Consider the following 17,743-nt stretch of genomic DNA (forward strand, 5'->3'; position numbering starts at 1 on the left):
ACTCTCAGTCATTAAGCTTTCATTTCTAAGAACCATATCTTCCAAGGAGTATCTTCAAGGGAGAGCCAGAGGAAGGTACTGTTTCAAATTATGAAGCCCTTTTGGGTAAACACTGAACTGAGCAGTCTGTTATGCAGAAAACCTGCTGACTGCTGTCTTTGCTGTAGCCAAAGTTTTAATCACTTGTAACTTTCACAAGGCAACAATATTATCATTATCCCTCTATTAATTCACCTGCAATGTGGGAAGCAGTGTGTGGAATATACAGATGAATCAGACATGGATCCTCACTCAAGGAATTTATACTAGGTAGAGGAAATATACAAGACAAAACATAAGACAAATAAACAAGCTTAATACAAGGTAGAAAGTACATTAAAAGTCACTTCATTTTCTCCTCTAGATATTAAGCTGCATGAAAGTAGAAATCATACATATCTTGTTCAGTTATGGTGACCAGACATCATAGATGCTCACTTTTAAAAAGCCCATTTGGTCCGGGTGTGGTGGCTCACACCTGTAATTCCAGCACTTTGGGAGATGGAGGTGGGCGGATCACCTGAGGTAAGGAGTTCAAGACCAGCCTGGCCAACATGGTGAAACCCCGTCTGTACTAAAAATACAAAAATTAGGTGTGATGGTACATGCCTGTAATCCCAGCTATTCAGGAAGCTGAGGCAAGAGAATCGCTTGAACTCAGGAAGCGGAAGTTGCAGTGAGCTGAGATCATGCCACTGCCCTCCAATCTGGGTGACAGCGATAAACTCCATCTCAAAAAAAATAAACGAAATAAAATAAAATAAAAAGGCCATTTAACACATGGAAATATGAATGAATGAATCAGAATAAGCTGAGAGAGAGACACACAGAGAGAGAGAGAACTATTTCTGGATTAAAGAATAAGGAAAAAGGCTTTATGGTATAGCTATGATTTGAACTTGTAGTTGAACTGATCACACGGAGACTGGCACAATAATAAGGGATTCTCAGGAAAGGGATTTCCAAATAAAAGTTATCATTAATATGTCTTTATTTATTCACTTATACCATTAGCAGCATGCCATCTCACTATTAGAAAATGTAAAACACCAAATAATCTTTCATATAACTAATGTCTTACTTATATAGAAAATGAATATACTTTTATAAGAAGCATTCTAAGAATACTGCAGTCTTTCATGGTGTGCCAAATTAGATGGTATCTTTAAGAAAATATGAAGCACCATTAGCTGAGGAAGTTATTTTTCAAACAGAAAGCAAAAATGGAGTACCTTATCTGTTGCCAGAAATGTCTCAGTTTCAGTGAAAAAGCAGAAGGAATTGACGTCACTAAGATGTTCTGCTGTCATGATGTCCACTACACCGGGCATGCTGAGAGCTTCTGACAGATCAATAGACCTAGGTGGTATATACAGGAGAGCTCCTGAGAGCGGCCATAGAGCCCGAGAACATGGTTAATTGGAAAATAAGATATGAGAGCGGTAAGAACTGTCTAACAGTCTCTGTCAGACAATTGGGAAAAAAATTCTTGGGACAATGAAGTGTAGTAAATCCTACATTTCAATCCCATTTCATCTCTGGTCTGAGTTGGGTATCACCAACAAATAGTCTATTTCTTCACACCATTAATTTTCACTAATGTGACTTAGATGAAAAAACAGTCATTTACACCCATTGAATAAGAACTTTATCACTTACAAAATCTTAGCATGAGCTCTTGAACTAGTCACAAAAGTCAAGAAAAGTTCCTGGTCCACTGGAGGCATGTCATCACAGTAGATGGCCTCCCCCGTGGCATGCTTCACACCAGACAGATGCATGATGGGATGGCCAACTGGGTCTTCAGGATGCTGCTTTGGGCCTATTTTCTGTTTAATAAATAACCAAAATAAACTTTTATATTTCTATAGAGAAGGCAGGAATAGTCTTATTATACACATCTCCTATAAGAAGGCAGTATAACCAGAAGAACACTTTGCATATGAAAAATCACTATTGGGCTAGATGCAGTGTCTCACACCTATAATCTCAGCACTTTGGAAGGCTGAGGTGGGCAGATCACTTGAGGTTAGGAGTTTGAGACCAGCCTGGCAAACATGGTGAAATTCTGTTTCTACTAAAAATTAAAAAAAAAAAAATTAGCCAGGTGTGGTGGTGCACGCCTGTAATCCCAGCTACTCAGGAGGCTAAGGCTGCAGAATCGCTGGAACCTGGAAGGTGGAGGTTGCAGTGGACCGAGATCACACCACTGCACTCTAGCCTGGGAGACGATAGAGACTCCATCTCAAAGAAAAAAAAAGTCACTATTAGTAACATCAGGAAAATAAACCTACTATGCTAATTCATTAGGCCAACTGTTATGTCGATCCATGATGTTTTTATTTTTCACTTTTTAAAAAATATAGACCCCAAACATCACTAATGGAAATTCCATTTGTGTAAGTAAACAAATTTAAATCTTTCTTCTTGATAATATAAAGTTACGTCCTCTTGCTAATGCTTATCTCTTTAAATTTTATTATTAAAATGACTTTACTGTTTCTATGTAAGCATGACACATATTTTACAGAAGAGTATGATGATATCATGACTATGTTTATAGAAAATATTGAGGGTATTAATTCAACCAGAAGAGGCTTTTTTTTTTTTCTATTTTGAATGAGGAAATATAAGAAATAATTGGCAAAACTCTTAACTTCGACAATCCTGGTAGAGAATGAAGCCAAAGGACCTGCAGTTGGAGCAATGATTTACTAATGTTGCTCTTTCTTAGGGCCCCAGGGAGCAGAATGTCTTGCTGCTGGCTCTGTAAGTACCTCAAATGTTTTTCATTAACCAAAGTGGAGATTAATCAGCACAATGTCTGCCCTGGTATTTCAAATATGGGAGTTTCTGACTTTCCCATTTGGGTGTATATTGTGAAAAGAATTGAAGGCATGAAGAAAGAAGGAGAGAGAGAGTGAAGAGACATTATAGAAGCTGAGCTCAGAGCCCAGGGTGAAGGCTGTGGCTGAGGAGTAGCCTGCTAAGCCTTGGCGGGTGCCCCCATCTGTAACTCACTGTGGCAGCATTGAACTCGGTGCTGGGACTGAGGCCAGACTCCCAGAGGCTTTCTCTGGAAGACCTGTGGGTGAGGGGTATACAGTCATGTTGGCTAGGCTGAGGTCAGGAAAAAGCTATGGACACCTCCCCTTCCCATCCTGCAGTTCACATGATCACCCTGAGTCTTGGATCTTCCTTTGAGATGAGCCTTATAATGCCAGGTTACACATCATTGGGAAGGAGGGAAGAGAGAATAAGTCACCAACAGAACATATACTGCTTAAAAATCTTTTCTGGGAGAAAAAAGAAGAAACAGACCTATTTCCAACATGGTGTCCTTCAAGGCATCTGAAGCGGGGAGAAAAGTTAAATTCTTTTGCATTTGATTACCAGAATATGCAGTTTGAGAAAGTCTATTCAATACATTTCACAGCTGTGAACAATAAGTTAGATATTGAATCCACCTAAAATAGTATCTCATTTCACTCTTCACTGCAGACTTTCCTGTTTCAAAGTCCATCCTGGTCCAGTGAAAGTGCTCTAAGGCTCTTGCTCTATGGAACTGAAGAGAAGCTGTGTGGATTCCCCCGATTAACACATTCCCCTTTCATGCAGATGTTTTGTTTTCTTTTCCTTTCTGAACATTTGTATTTAATTCATCCAGTCCCACAAATGGAGGAGAGCTCTGGTTATAATGCAGAACTTTACTTAAGACAGCTGTGAAATGTACAGTTCTCCAACGCCCTCTGCTGCTCCAGAACTTGAGAAGGGTGCTCTCCACTCACTACCAGACTACTTAAGGTCCTCAAAAACATAAACCTCTGGCTGGAGTTAGAGATCAGAGATTCTCCAGGCAGGTGGCATGCCTGGAATATCAGTAGGAAATGGCATGGTGGCACGTGTGGAGAACATGTTCAACATCATTATTGATGATTTGAAAAAGAAAAAAAGTATTGTTTGCATAATATAAATGACAAGGAGTAAAATGTTAACCAAATTGTGGCTGACAACTATGCACGGAAAGTAGTGTAATTTCTACAATTACCTTGGTACAAGACGTGTGTAGGATGCACTTATTTTATACAAAATTTACTGTTTTACTACAAAATAAACACTGTTGATAAGCATTTATTGCTTTAATTTCATACTTGTCTTACTTAAATCTAAACTTCTATTTTGTAGTTAGTATAACACGGTGCATAAAAGAGTATTGACTAAGTTTTTGTTTTCTCCTTTTCAGTTATTGTTGAGTCATCCATAATCTAGAAAGCAGGAGACTATCGAGAAAAATAATTTAGACCTTGGCCCAGGCACTATTAAATAAAAGTAGATATTAGGCCACTAACGTAGGGGACTAGGGAAAATTAGAGAACATTTTAGTTATTGGGGTTTGGGCATGAGGACAGATTGGAGGCGGTCCCAGTGCCCCAGCTCTACTGACGTAGCTCACACTGCCCTGTCCTCATGGCAAAGGGCTCCCAGCAATTCTCCTCTTTCCCCTCCGCTTTGAGGAGCTGAGATAGTGATGAAAAGGAAGAAAAAACCAACAATGTAGGTTCTACCAGGTGTGGTTTTTCATATGTTACAGATGGTAAGAATCGAATTCCTCTGTAAAATATCTCCCAAAGTGCTGAGCTGTGATGCTTCTTCAGCTCCCAACCTGAACCACATTTGAGTGAAAAAAAATCACTCACATCTTTTAAAACCCTAAGAAGTTTTTTCGTCCTGAAAAGCAAAATTTCAGATAATTCATGAGCTCAGATATTAAGGAAAGACACTCATAGGTATCTGTAATGGGTCTGGGAGTTAACTGACATAACACTTTTCACTGTAACCAACAAAACACTTAATAACATTGGGGAAAAAAAAAAAGTCTTTTGAAACCATGCTGTGTGAGGCCTGCCAAAAACTGAGGAAAAAGTCCAAAAAATGTCTTTGTCCTATAGTCAAATATAAAGTTGATTATTTTAAAGATAATCACACTTTTTTTTCCATCAGTTGTGATAAATCTACTGGTGAAAGAGGCTGTACAACTACCTGCTTCTGCTTTGTATTTGGCTAAAGATACTATGGAAGAAAGAATGTTGTCTCCTCAAACTGGTGATCTTTTGAAGCTGTGTCCGAATGCTCTCAAAGCCAATGAACCGATTTACGGGAAAAATGTTCTTCGTGATTGCTGACGTTGCCATGTGGATATTGTATATGTGTGTGAAAAACCACGGGCAAAACAAAAATAAAACTCATCTATATGGCAGACACATTGTATCTAAAACTTTGTTTTGCAACCAATGATAAACTCTCTTTCAAGATCATGCACTACGTGAAAATTTCCTTTTTTCTTTGGATGATTTCAATATCCATTAATTTGTTTATTAATTTGTTTCTGAGGTTTATTCCATTGTCCAAGAAATGTTAGGATATTTATAAGTCAAAGATTTGACTATCATATTTTAAAAGAATACCAGGGAAGACGGCAGCTGTTTTTAAATTTCAAAATGATCATTTTCAATAGTTTGGTGCATTTTAATTTTTAAACGTATTGAACCTAAAACCTCAAGGAATATACACCAACTACAATGTTGATTATGACATACTATAAGCTTTTACAACTAAATCCAACAATAGATTCAGTGAACAAATGCTTTAAAAAGCCTTTTCATGTTCTTGACTTATTAAAACTCTCAAGGTCAAGTTTCCTGATAACAATTTCAAGGAAAAACACATCAAATTGTATCCACTTTACCAATAGGGTGACTTCAGGCAACATTTTTATGATATGGCAGAAAACTCCACTTGAGAGTTAGGAATTCTGTTCTCTAATAGCCTTTATTGGGAGAGCTTATAAAAAGCTCTTAGAACTTACATTTGATTCAACTCTCAAATGTAACTCACAGAAAAACCACTTGGAGAATAGGGACTAAGGGAGTAAAATATGTTCACATTCAAGTAAACAAATCAGCAGTTCTTTTTAAAAGCATTACTGCATCTTCATCAACTGCCAGGGGCTGTGCCTTTTCCTCTGAAAATGAAAGCAAAGCAGCTCATGGCCCTGCCGCAGAGTGTGGCTTTATTGGACTCTGATGCCTTGCAGTGCTCAGGACAGGAAACACATGGCAAGGTGGCCAGTTCGTGGGTGTCAGTGGTACAAGGCCCCAGTGCAAAGCATGTGACCTTTAAGACCCAAATCAACATTTTTCTTTAATATTATCACTGCCAGATTTGTCTTCAGTCACAATTCTTCATTGATTTCAAAATTTTAATTACCCCTAAAGAAGGCTATGAGTTCACCAGAAGAGGAGCTTGAACTTACAGAGTTTGAGTTTCACAGAGAGACAATGGGAATGTCCAGGTCAAAGCACTATAGCCCAGACTCTGAATTTTTAGAAACAAAAATGCCACTCACCTGGTACTTTAATGTACTGCAGTGATGTCTGGAATGAAGATCTTCTAAAGCACTTGCATACTTGTCTGCAAGGCTAGGATAGTGAACTGAGTTCTGAAAAGTAGAACCATTGCAGATACTTTAAATGGTTTGAATGTGCCAGAATGGTTTTGGAAGGGAGGCTGGCATGAGTCTTAGCAAGCATCTCTACTTTGAAGTCTCACATGTATTAAGCACTCATCCTATTCAGAACCCTGAAATACATGCAACTCCCTGACTCAAGGTCATATACTCTTAAAGGTACATACATACTCCCTCATATTATGAATAGCCAGATGAATACAGTAGGTAACAGGCTTCCACCATATCTATGTTTCTATGATTCTCTCATATACTCTCCTAAATGATTTGAGGACTTATAAACTGATCCAACAGGAAGACAGAAGATAAGTAAGTAAAATGGAAAGGATGAAAATACTTAAGCCAGGAAAACGTGAGTCAAAGTTCACCATTGCAAATAAGCGTAAAACTGTTCCATGTTGCCTGCCAGCTATGTAGAAAGGGGGACACAAGCTGCCTCCCTGCTTCTGCCCCACAGCGGGAAGGATTCTGTTCTAAAGCAGAACATTCCTTGGGACTGAGGGAAGTGAGTCATTTAGTTCTTTACACAAGATTGAGAACATTGCACAGCCTACAGCCAGATGGGGGAAAGGCTTTCAACAATAACCTGGTGGTTGTTTTTATTTCAAATTTAAATAATTTTAAGAGAAAATAAAATGAGCTAGGTGTCATGGCTCATGCCTGTAATCCCAGCATTTTGAGAGGCCAAGGCAGGAGGATTGCTTGAGTCCAGGAGTTCAAGACCAGCTTGGGCAACATAGTAAGACCCTGTCTCTACAAAAAAAAAATAAAAGAAATTAGTCAGGCATGGTGGTGCATGCCTATGGTCACAGCTACTCAGGAGGCTGAGATGAGAGGATTGCTTGAGCCCCGAAAGTTGAGGCTGCAATGAGCTATGCTATCACACCACTGTGTTCCAATTTGGGTGACAAAGTGAGACCCTGTCTCAAAAAAAAAAAAATTAAAGAAAACCAACAAAAACTATTATTTTTAATGAGAGAAGGGCTATAAGACTACAAGCAAAAGTTTTAAATTATATCACTTGAGTCACCCAGAAATTGTATTAGTTTACTATTAATGGGAGGAGTCTATAATTGGTTACCTGGTGACAATGACACTTATCTGTAATTTCAAGTTGTCATTCTTAAAAATGTGATACTACCTTTCCAGTTCCTACTTGTTCCCACCTACAATGAGAAGATACCCTCAAAAACAAGGAAAAGAGAGGACTTTGTGTCTCCTATTTAAAGTGACCATACTAATTTCTATACCGCAGGAAGACTGTTCTTGGCTTCTGGTCTAGTTTGGTCAGCTGGTTATAGCATAGGGTTTGTGAGACCAATAAGGCTCAAGTCTCCTTGGGGTCTAACAGATTTATTCAGAGACTTTTTTTTTTTTTAAGTTGTATCCTCCCCAGCCAACAATCTTGTAGCACTAACTGTTTACCCTGAGAGACCTGGCAAAATAATGCATGGATTGTCACTCCTATTATTATGACTACTACTATGGATTTCCTCTGAAGCACTAGGGACCTACAATGACACATTTCGCAATCATCTTGTGTATCAGCTATTAGTATCACCTACAGATGGTGGCTGCCATCATCACCTTATGGGCTAGAGAAATGAAGCTGAATCCAGGAAAGAACACCAAACAAACACATGAAGTAAACCTCAAGGTGAGGGTAATATCTCAAGAGGAAAAAATACCCTATGGAGGGAAAACTTATTCCTTATTCAAATCATTAGCAAGTTTTCTGAACATGATCTAGAAAAACTGCAGGTCAGAAACAAAATAATTGAGTGGCTTTAAATACAAGCTTTCCCAACTCTCGGCTCTAATTGCAATTCTTCCCCAAACTCATACCCATACACAGATGGGCTGAGCAATGCTCGGCAAGTGCATGTGTTTCAAACATGGATTGTCTTTTTTATTCTACAGCCATTTGGTAGGGAGTCATTGCCCCTACTTTGGGTGTTATCATAGTTCCCAGTACCATGGAAGTTAATGTGTAACCCATTCTGTTTACCGTCTTTTTCAAAATCTGTGACACTTCCAGGTAGAACTTGAAGAGGAAGCTGATGATGAGGGTCCTCTTGAACTCCACCTTCCCACCTGGAGCCGAGCCCGGAAGCGACACTTCATTCAGAACAAGCCTGCAAGCTGTATCTAGCATTTCTTCATTCCAGTGCCTAGAAAGTCCAAAGAGAAGACTCCTAGCCTAACAGGGTTTATTACTCCATATCTTCATCTAACATGTAAGGCAAATAGCCACAGTTTCACACAGGAAATAAGAGTACAAGCTCTGGAGTCAGGCAGCCTGAGTTTAAACTGGCCCGCCACTCTCAAGGTGTTTAGCCTAGGTCTTGCCATGTCCTTAACTGTAAAAGGGAAATATTAGTAGAACCTAACTCATGGAGTGATCTAGAGTGATCTAGAGTGATCTAGAGAAATAAATGACAACTCATATAAAATCCATAGTCCAGGAGTAACTGACCTCATATCACTAGGACATTTACTGCATGCCAAGTTCTGCTTTTATTACCTTATATGTATTCACTCATTTAATCCTCTCAACTGCCCTATGAGGTAGATATCATCAACCATCTTGGGCATATAGGGAACCAAAGTAGCAATATAATTGAGTAAGCTGACTGAGATCATGGAGGAGTTAACAAAGGCTGAACTGAGATTTGGGCCAGGCAGTCTGGGTTTCTCAAGTTTTAAGCTCATGCTTTTAATCCTTATGCTTTGTTATGGCAGCTGATACCAAGTAATGCTCAAGAAATATTAGCTATTAGTATCACCTACAGATACAGGAAATCAGGTAAGCAAGTGCTTTTAACAATTTATTATAGAACCAACTCTCATACTTGGCTTTTCATCATGGCAAATTATTCTCCCAAAATAAAGAATGCAAATTTGCATGGGGGAAGTGCTCGCGCTCTCTCTCTCGCTCTCTCTCTCTCTCTCTCTCCCTCCTCCACTCTTACATACACATACACAGACAGAATATATAATTCTCATTTCAGATATATGGAAATAATAACAAAATCTTATTGGAATTCCCAGCCATTAAATAAAAATGTATGGAGCATTTTTCTTCTTGTAATCACATCTCACCACAAAAAGGGCTGCTCTAATACTTGGAATCTAAAGACAATGCCTTACCTTCCAATGACTTTCTGGCAGGAATCCTTGGCACAGATGGTGGTTGGACCAATGCCTCCATATGAGATGGATAATTCTCTAATAATGCCATCCTCTTCTCCAAAAAAGACTCTCATTCCCGAATTGACTATCGGTAGTGCATTCTCTTGCCGCTGGGCTTGTCGGAAGGCTGACACAAATTCCCACTGAAAGAAACAGTTAAGTGGCATGTAGAAATGTAGAAACGCTGAGCTTCACCTATGCTCCAGGCAGTCTGTGTGTGTTGAGAATCATCTACACACTGGTCAGTCTGTGTATGTTGAGTGTCACCTTGATATCAGACGTGTAGCCCCTAGCATCTCCAAAAAAAGTCAATCTCTGTTGTTGAGGCCACCCAGCATGTGTTTCTTTGTTATGGTAGCCCTAGCAAACTAATATATCCTCTGAGGCAGGCTCGATTATTCCCATTTTACAGAGCGGAATCTAAGGTGCAGAGGATTCAGTAATTAGTTCAGGTCTTGAAACCAGGATTCAAACCTGACTCTGTATCATGCAAAGGCTAAGTTCCATTGCAAATGTATTTTTAGGCTTTTTTCAAACCCCAAGATACAGGTAGAGGTATACTATTCGGGTCATATTTAGGGAGAAAGCCTTATGGGACAAAAACTTGTTAGAAAGTAACTTTAGAGCTTGGGGTGGGGGGAGAGAGAGAAGAATGGCAGAGATAAAGATCTCCTGATCTGAGGAGTGACAGGGGCGTGTGTAATACAAGAAAAAGGCAACTATTCACAAGTCTTAAAATAATGACCTCATACCACTTCCTGAAGTTGAGCCTTTATCTACCCCATAAACACTTAATCCTTTTTCTTATTCCTTTTCATATTTTCTTATGCTGGAATAAACAAGCCATAGCATCTCAGGTGGAACTGGGAAATTGACAGTTGGATGTTCTCACCTTCCTTGAGTAGGGGATGTTCACTGAGATCAAGATTTCTTGAGGCTTAAGATCTGCATTCGGGCACTTGCTGAGGAACTGCTCATCTAAAGGAATCTGTCGTTTTCCTTCTGTGGAAAGAAATGATACTTTCCCTGGAATCTGCTTGGTCCATTAAATAAAATTCCAAATCTTGGGAAATAATTCTACCAAACACCTGAGGAAACTGGTTGTTCAGAGAAAGAGGTGCTCTTCCTACGCTTAGCAAATCTTTTACCCTATAAAGCATCTTGCAATGTTTCTTCTAGTCTACGCTCTATCTCTTTTTGTTTTCTTTACTTTCTTATTGATCAAAACATCGACCGGGAGGCCAAGGCAGGTGGATCATTTGAGATTGGGGGTTAGCTGGGCATGGTGGTACATGCCTGTAGTCCCAGCTACTCAGGAAACTGAGGCAAGAAAACCACTTGAACCCAGGAAGCAGAGGTTGCAGTGAGCTGAGATCACGCCACTGCACTTCAGCCTGGATTACAGAGTAGACTCCAACTAAAACAAAATTTAAAATAAATAAATAGATAAGAACATCTAGCAGAGTAGCCCAGAATTTCAGGTAGAATAGAATCTTAGCAGTCCTCTTCCTGACAGCGCAATTCACTTAAAGCTTTACAAGAGAGTAAATACTAGTATCTCTTTTGATATTCCAATCAAGTTAGCCAACATATATTTATTATTTGTAACCAGGAACCCTACTAGGTACAGTCATGAATAAGAAATTATCTTTAATAAATTTGTATACTAGTGAGGTGTTATCTTACTTTTTTATATCTTGTTCCAGTACCTAAAGAACCTTAGTTCTTTAATCAATGTATCAGGAAGAGGAACAGTTTAAAACTATAACAAAATATGAGTTGGAGATGAAAGCTAAAGAGCTTTTGATGTCTGTATTCACATCACAAAACCTGTTTCTCATAGTATGAGTTTTTAAGGGGATATTACTTAAATTGAAAACTCTGAATGCAAATCTTCCTCTTTAAGATAGTTTTGTGGCCTAACACCATGGCTCATGCCTGTAATTCCAACACTTCGGGAGGCAGAGGCGGGTAGATCACCTGAGGTCAGGAGTTCAAGACCAGCTCCGCCAACATGGTAAAACAGCATCGCTACTAAAAATACAAAAATTAGCTGGGCGTGGTGGTGTGTGCCTGTACTCTCAGCTATTCAGGAGGCTGAGGCTGGAGAATTGCTTGAACCCAGGAGGTGGAGGTTGTAGTGAGCTGAGATTGTGCCACTACAATCCAGACTGGGTGACAGAGAGATTTCATTTAAAAAAAGAAAAGAAAAAAGGTAGTTTTGTGGTTTAAATGACATGAAGAGTAAGTATTTCACGATACTAGTGAAATGATGTGATAGAAAGCTAGCCCATATTTTTTAATGAAAAAATTAAAACCCACAAATTTATAGAGGACCAATTAGAACTTCCTCATAATTTTCAAGCAAATTGGAAGAAGCAATAAATTAAATGTTGTGGACTTAGTTTCAATAACAAAAATCAAATAAATAAATAAATAAATGTAGAACGAGGCCCAATCATTGTTCACCTGAAAAAGACTTGTATGTTTCCATCAATGATAAATTAAGTATGAGCCCAAAGCACAATGTGGGTGCCATAACACTCCTGTACCACCTAGAGAATGTCTTCACAAAGGGGCCAGTAGTTCTCAATAGTATGTATTTCTCAGCAATAATCAGATCATATCTGGACATTACCATCACAAACATGTGCAGTGTAGGGTGACCAGTATGAGAAAAAAAAAAAAAATCCCAGAAAGACACAGGGGAATAACACCTGTGATATTAAGACAAGACTCACAAACTTTCCAGTATTCAGAAAAGCAGAGAAAATTATTGATATTATAGGGAAAAGTCATTTTCAGGACTGGACTTCCTACCTCCTCAGAGAGAAAAGGGGGTAGAGAAACAGCTGAATAATCCCCAAGTAGGGGCTGTCACTTACCTTTTGATAGCAAGTTGAGGGTACAGTTACCCACAGCCAGGAGGGGATTCAGATCTGAATCCGGATGCCTGCTAATGATGTGTCCCCCTAAAGACTTTTTAAAATAATGAGTTATTTTCATTTCAGTTATGTAATCATAAAAACACAAGTGCTGAAATAAGGATTAAGCAAGGCTCTGGATAACTATTTTTTTTCTCTGTTCCAAAAGAACGAAAATGTCATGATTCATCAGAGAGAGTCACCCAAGGGATGCATACCAGAGTTTACTGTCATCAGATACATACAGCCATGTTTCTGATCTGGGACCCAGCCAGAGTTCTCAAATGCTTCAAGAGAGCTCGGTACATCTGTGTCTTCTCCTCTGGAAGCTTCTGGACCACATCAGCCAAAATGTCCTTCACTTGGGCTAGGCTGAGACCAGCACCAAGGGTGAGTCCTGAAATGAAGTCATTTGTAAATAATGCAATGTGATCACTGCTGATTTGAAAATGTCCATTAGACCAAAGCTATAGACATAGAATCTTTGTACTGGATACATGCTGCCCTGCTTATTTGTGATGGTGGAAACAGGCAATGATGGTGGTGGTGGTGATGAAGGTAATGGTGGTAATGAAGGTGGTGGTGATGGGGTGGTGGTAGGAATAGCAGTAAGAAATGTTATCATTTCTGTTTTTTTAATGCTTTCTGTTCCCATTTTATTTATTTATTTTTCATTTTACTTTAAGTTCTAGGATACATGTGCAGAATGTACAGGTTTGTTACATAGGTATACATGTGCCATGGTGGTTTGCTGCACCCATCAACCCGTCATCTAGGTTTTAAGTACCACATGCATTAGGTATTTGTCATAATGCTCTCCCTTCCCTTGCCCCCTACCGGCTCACAGGCCTCCGTGTGTGTTGTTCCCTCTCTGAGTCCATGTGTTCTCATTGTTCAGCTCCCACTTATGAGTAAGAACATATGATATTTGATTTTCTGTGCCTATACTGCTTTGCTGAGAATGATGGTTTCCAGCTTCATCCATGCCCCTGCAAGGGAGATGATCTCATTCTTTTTTATGGCTGCACAGTAGTCCATGGTGTATATGTGCCACATTTTCTTTTCTAGTGTATCATTGATGGTCATTTGGGTTGGTTCCCAGTCTTTGCTATTGTGAACAGTGCTGCAATAACATACGTGTGCATGTGTCTTTATAATAGAATGATTTACAATTCTTTGGGTACATACCCAGTAATGGGATTGCCAGGTCAAATGGTATTTCTGGTTCTAGATTCTTGAGGAATTGCCACACTGTCTTCCACAATGGTTGAACTAATTTAAACTCCCATCAACAGTGTAAAAACATTCCTATTTCTCCACAGCCTTGCTAGCATTTATTGTTTCCTTTTTAATAATCACCATTCTGACTGGCATGAGATGGTATCTCATTGTGGTTTTCATTTGCATTTCTCTAATGATCGTTGATGATGAGCACCACATCAAAAGTTTATCTACCGTAATCAAGTCAACTTCATCCCAGGGATGTGAGGCTGGTTCAACATATGCAAATTGATAAGTATAATCTCTCACATAAACAGAACCAGTGACAAAAACCACAAGATTATTTCAGTAGATGCAGAAACGGCCTTTGATAAAATTCAACATCTCTTCATGTTAAGAACTTTCAATAAACTAGTTATTGATGGAACATATCTCAAAATACTAAGAGCTATTTATGACAAACCCACAGCCAATATCATACTGAATGGGCAAAAGCTGGAAGGATTCCCTTTGAAAACTGGCACAAGACAGGGATGTCCTCTCTCACCACTCCTATTCAACATAGTATTGGAAGTTCTGGTCAGGGCAATCAGGCAAGGAAAAGAAATAAAGGGTATTCAATTAGGAAAAGAGGAAGTCATCAAACTATCTCTATTTGCAGATGACCTGATTGTATATTTAGAAAACCCCATCAACTCAGCCCAAACACTAATTGAGCTGATAAGCAAATTCAGCAAAGTCTCAGGATACAAAATCAATGTACAAAAATCACAAGCATTCCTATACACCAACAATAGACAAACAGAGGGCCAAATCATGAATGAACTCTCATTCGAAATTGCTATAAAAAGAATAAAATACCTGGGAATACAACTAACAAGGGATGTGAAGGACATTTTCAAGGAGAACTACAAACCACTGATCAAGGAAATAAGAGAGGACACAAACAAATGGAAAAACATTCCATGCTCATGAATAGGAAGAATCAATATAGTGAAAATGGCCATACTGTCCAAAGTAATTTATAGATTCAATGCTATCCCCATCAAGCTACCATTGACTTTCTTCACAGCATTAGAAAAAACTGCTTTAAATTTCATATGGAACCAAAAAGAGCCCATGTAGCCAAGACAATCCTAAACAAAAAGAACAAAGCAGGAGGCATCATGCTACCTGGCTTCAAACTATACTAAAAGACTACAGTAACCAAAACAGCATGGTACTGCTACTAAAACAGATATATGGACCAATGGAACAGAATAGAGACCTCAGAAATAAAACCACGTATCTACAACCAACTGATCTTTGACAAACCTGACAAAAACAAGCAATGGGGAAAGGATTCCCTATTTAATAAATGGTGTTGGAAAACTGGCTAGCCATATGCAGAAAACTGAAATGGAACCTCTGAGCCACAAGTTATACACAAAGTAAGTCAAGATGGATTAAAAACTTAAATGTAAGATCCAAAACCATAAAAACCCTAGAAGAAAACCTAGGCAATACCATTCAGGACATAGGCATGGGCAAAGACTTCATGACAAAAACATCAAAAGCAATTGCAACAAAAACCAAAATTGATAATTGAGATCTAATTAAAGTAAAGAGTTTCTGTATAGCAAAAGAAAGTAGCATCAGAGTGAACAGGCAATCTGTAGAATGGGAAAAAAATTTTGCAACTTACCCATTGACAAAGGTCTAATATCCAGAATCTAAAAGGAACTTAAACAAATTTATAAGGGAAAAACAACCCCATAAAAAAGTGAGCAAAGGATATGAACTGACACTTCCAAAAGAAGACATTTATATGATAAACAAACATATCATTCTTATAAGAAGAGAATTTCTGTGTGATTTATAATTAGGAATCATTCTTTTTCTGTTTGTCTGCTGGGCAAAGTAAATTGATTAATGTATATTAACTAAGAAAATAGGGACTTAAGAACTCACCATTAGATGCATGGATTACAACACTCAGTTCTTCAATTCTATCAGGAGAAATTACAACTGGGTGAAAGACACCTTTAAATTTCACTTCAGGCCCTAAAGGATAAAAAAGTCATAATAAGACTAGAATAAAGGGACTAACTGCCTTTTAAATTTGAAATTATTATTAAACTAATATCTTTAAATATATAAAAATTATGTATCTTTCTATTCATCTGTTTATTGCCAAATCACATAGAGAGAGAATGGCTGGATAGATTTTCATTAAACTTGGAAGACTCTGGAATTGTCAACCTTGAAAATTGGGCCATATGGCATGCTCAGAATTCTCTCTGGGAAGACTCTAAGGGCTCCTCCACCTGAGTAAACACTGGATGCAACAGGAAGACCCTGTAGCTGCTGTTTAAGTACGACATGTTATACCTATTGAGATACCCCAAGAGAAGAAACAAAGAGTAATTTCAAATTTGAGGCCCAGGTCAATCCCCAAATGGAAAGACAAGACAGCTGTCACTGGAGCTGCTGCTGCTGGTTTGCTATGGAGCAAGCCCCTTGGGTGCAACTCTGCACGCTGCTCTGATGAGAGGCGAGAGGGATTTACTTAACACTAGTTAGAAAGTCTCTTGAGCAAGCTCAGGAAGTCTAGCCCAAAAGATTTAAAATGCTATTTCAGACTGCTTTTGCTGAGAACACATGTATATGAAGTTTCCCTGCCCGCTCCGGCCCCACCCTACGCTCTTTTCCTCAATTTCCCTGTAAGAAGTCCCTGGGGTTCTACATACCCACGGAGGTGTTTCCCATAACAACAGGGGCCTGGGGATACTTGAATTTCAATTCCAGCAGTTCCTTCAGGGTCACGGGGGAAAACCATGCCATTCTCTCACTGCCAAACATCCTGGTCCTCTGGGGCTGTTTCTCAGCCATTATCTATCGAGAAAGCAATTGGGAGTCAAGGTATCCAATGGTGCTATCTCCACCTGTTTCCACTCAATCATTAGCATTGTAGAAACAAAAGAAGAAATACATATCACTAAAAAATAACGTGCAAAGTGACCTAAAAGTAGAGCTTTACAAGGAATCAGAGTTCAGAATAAAAGCACAACAGTTCTTTACTCCCGGGAACTGCTCAGTCCATCTCCTTTTGGTGTTCTTACGTCTCAGAGAACTTCATTTTAATGTTTGCAAATACAGTAACATACTTAATCTTGTAAAATCATTCCATGGAGGAATAAACTTCAGCAAAAGTGGAAGTAGGAAACGTGTCTACACTGTGATTTCATGATTTTGTAGATGCTACCTGCTGCTTCTTACAGTCAGTTCAGCTGTCCCCTCATGGTGACCCCACCCTCATTCCTCCTCTTCTTCCTCAGTCCATACTTTTCAGACCTTGAGATGAGGATGACAGAGAGGGCTTACCTATTGGTCAATCAGCTTTTGAGAGAATCCATAAACAAATACCCTTCCTGATATTTCACCATGAATTCTTCCAGGATTAACTCAACATTGCTTTACTTACCATTAGCTCAGGAGGAAATATCAGTTCCTGGGTTGGATCCAATGGCAGAAACTCCTCTTCTGTGAAGAGTTTTGGACTTGTCTTAAGAAGAGAACATATCAGAAGTTATTGTTATCAAGCAACTTTAAAATCCTTTGTGGAATAAGGCCAAACACATGGTCAGATATAGCAAACCGACAAAAAAGTCTAGTGGCCAGCCATAATCCCTGAGCATTTCCATGACATCTCCACTATACTTCTGGCCCTTGGAAAATAACTTGAAAAATGCTTTTAAAAATTAAGAGACACTAAGGAACCAATGTGTCTTCCTTCCTGTAGATAATTGTATTTAAATGGGAATGATATCTGGAATGAGGACAAAATTGCTATGACAGATTT

At 38.9% G+C, this 17,743-nt stretch overlaps 1 protein-coding gene across 5 annotated transcripts in view; it reads right to left on the reverse strand.

Annotated features, from left to right (window-relative positions):
• The window catches only part of AOX1 (aldehyde oxidase 1), a 92,030-nt gene that overhangs the window by 54,907 nt on the left and 19,380 nt on the right, over positions 1-17,743 (reverse strand). For 4 of the 5 annotated variants that reach the window (XM_039469499.2, XM_003925677.3, XM_074398620.1 and 1 more), the window contains 11 exons: positions 17,366-17,446; positions 16,632-16,776; positions 15,853-15,945; positions 12,927-13,078; positions 12,643-12,736; positions 10,650-10,759; positions 9,716-9,900; positions 8,574-8,736; positions 6,446-6,538; positions 1,699-1,868; positions 1,272-1,398 (listed from right to left, as the gene is read on the reverse strand). In XM_039469499.2, the coding sequence (XP_039325433.2) occupies positions 1,272-1,398; positions 1,699-1,868; positions 6,446-6,538; positions 8,574-8,736; positions 9,716-9,900; positions 10,650-10,759; positions 12,643-12,736; positions 12,927-13,078; positions 15,853-15,945; positions 16,632-16,776; positions 17,366-17,446 (1,413 nt within the window). The remainder of the gene's footprint in view (positions 1-1,271; positions 1,399-1,698; positions 1,869-6,445; positions 6,539-8,573; positions 8,737-9,715; positions 9,901-10,649; positions 10,760-12,642; positions 12,737-12,926; positions 13,079-15,852; positions 15,946-16,631; positions 16,777-17,365; positions 17,447-17,743) is intronic. The other variant, NM_001302929.1, reaches the window with a different exon arrangement.

Source organism: Saimiri boliviensis, chromosome 5 (assembly GCF_048565385.1).
Source record: "Saimiri boliviensis isolate mSaiBol1 chromosome 5, mSaiBol1.pri, whole genome shotgun sequence".
NCBI classification, from domain to species: Eukaryota; Metazoa; Chordata; class Mammalia; order Primates; family Cebidae; genus Saimiri; species Saimiri boliviensis.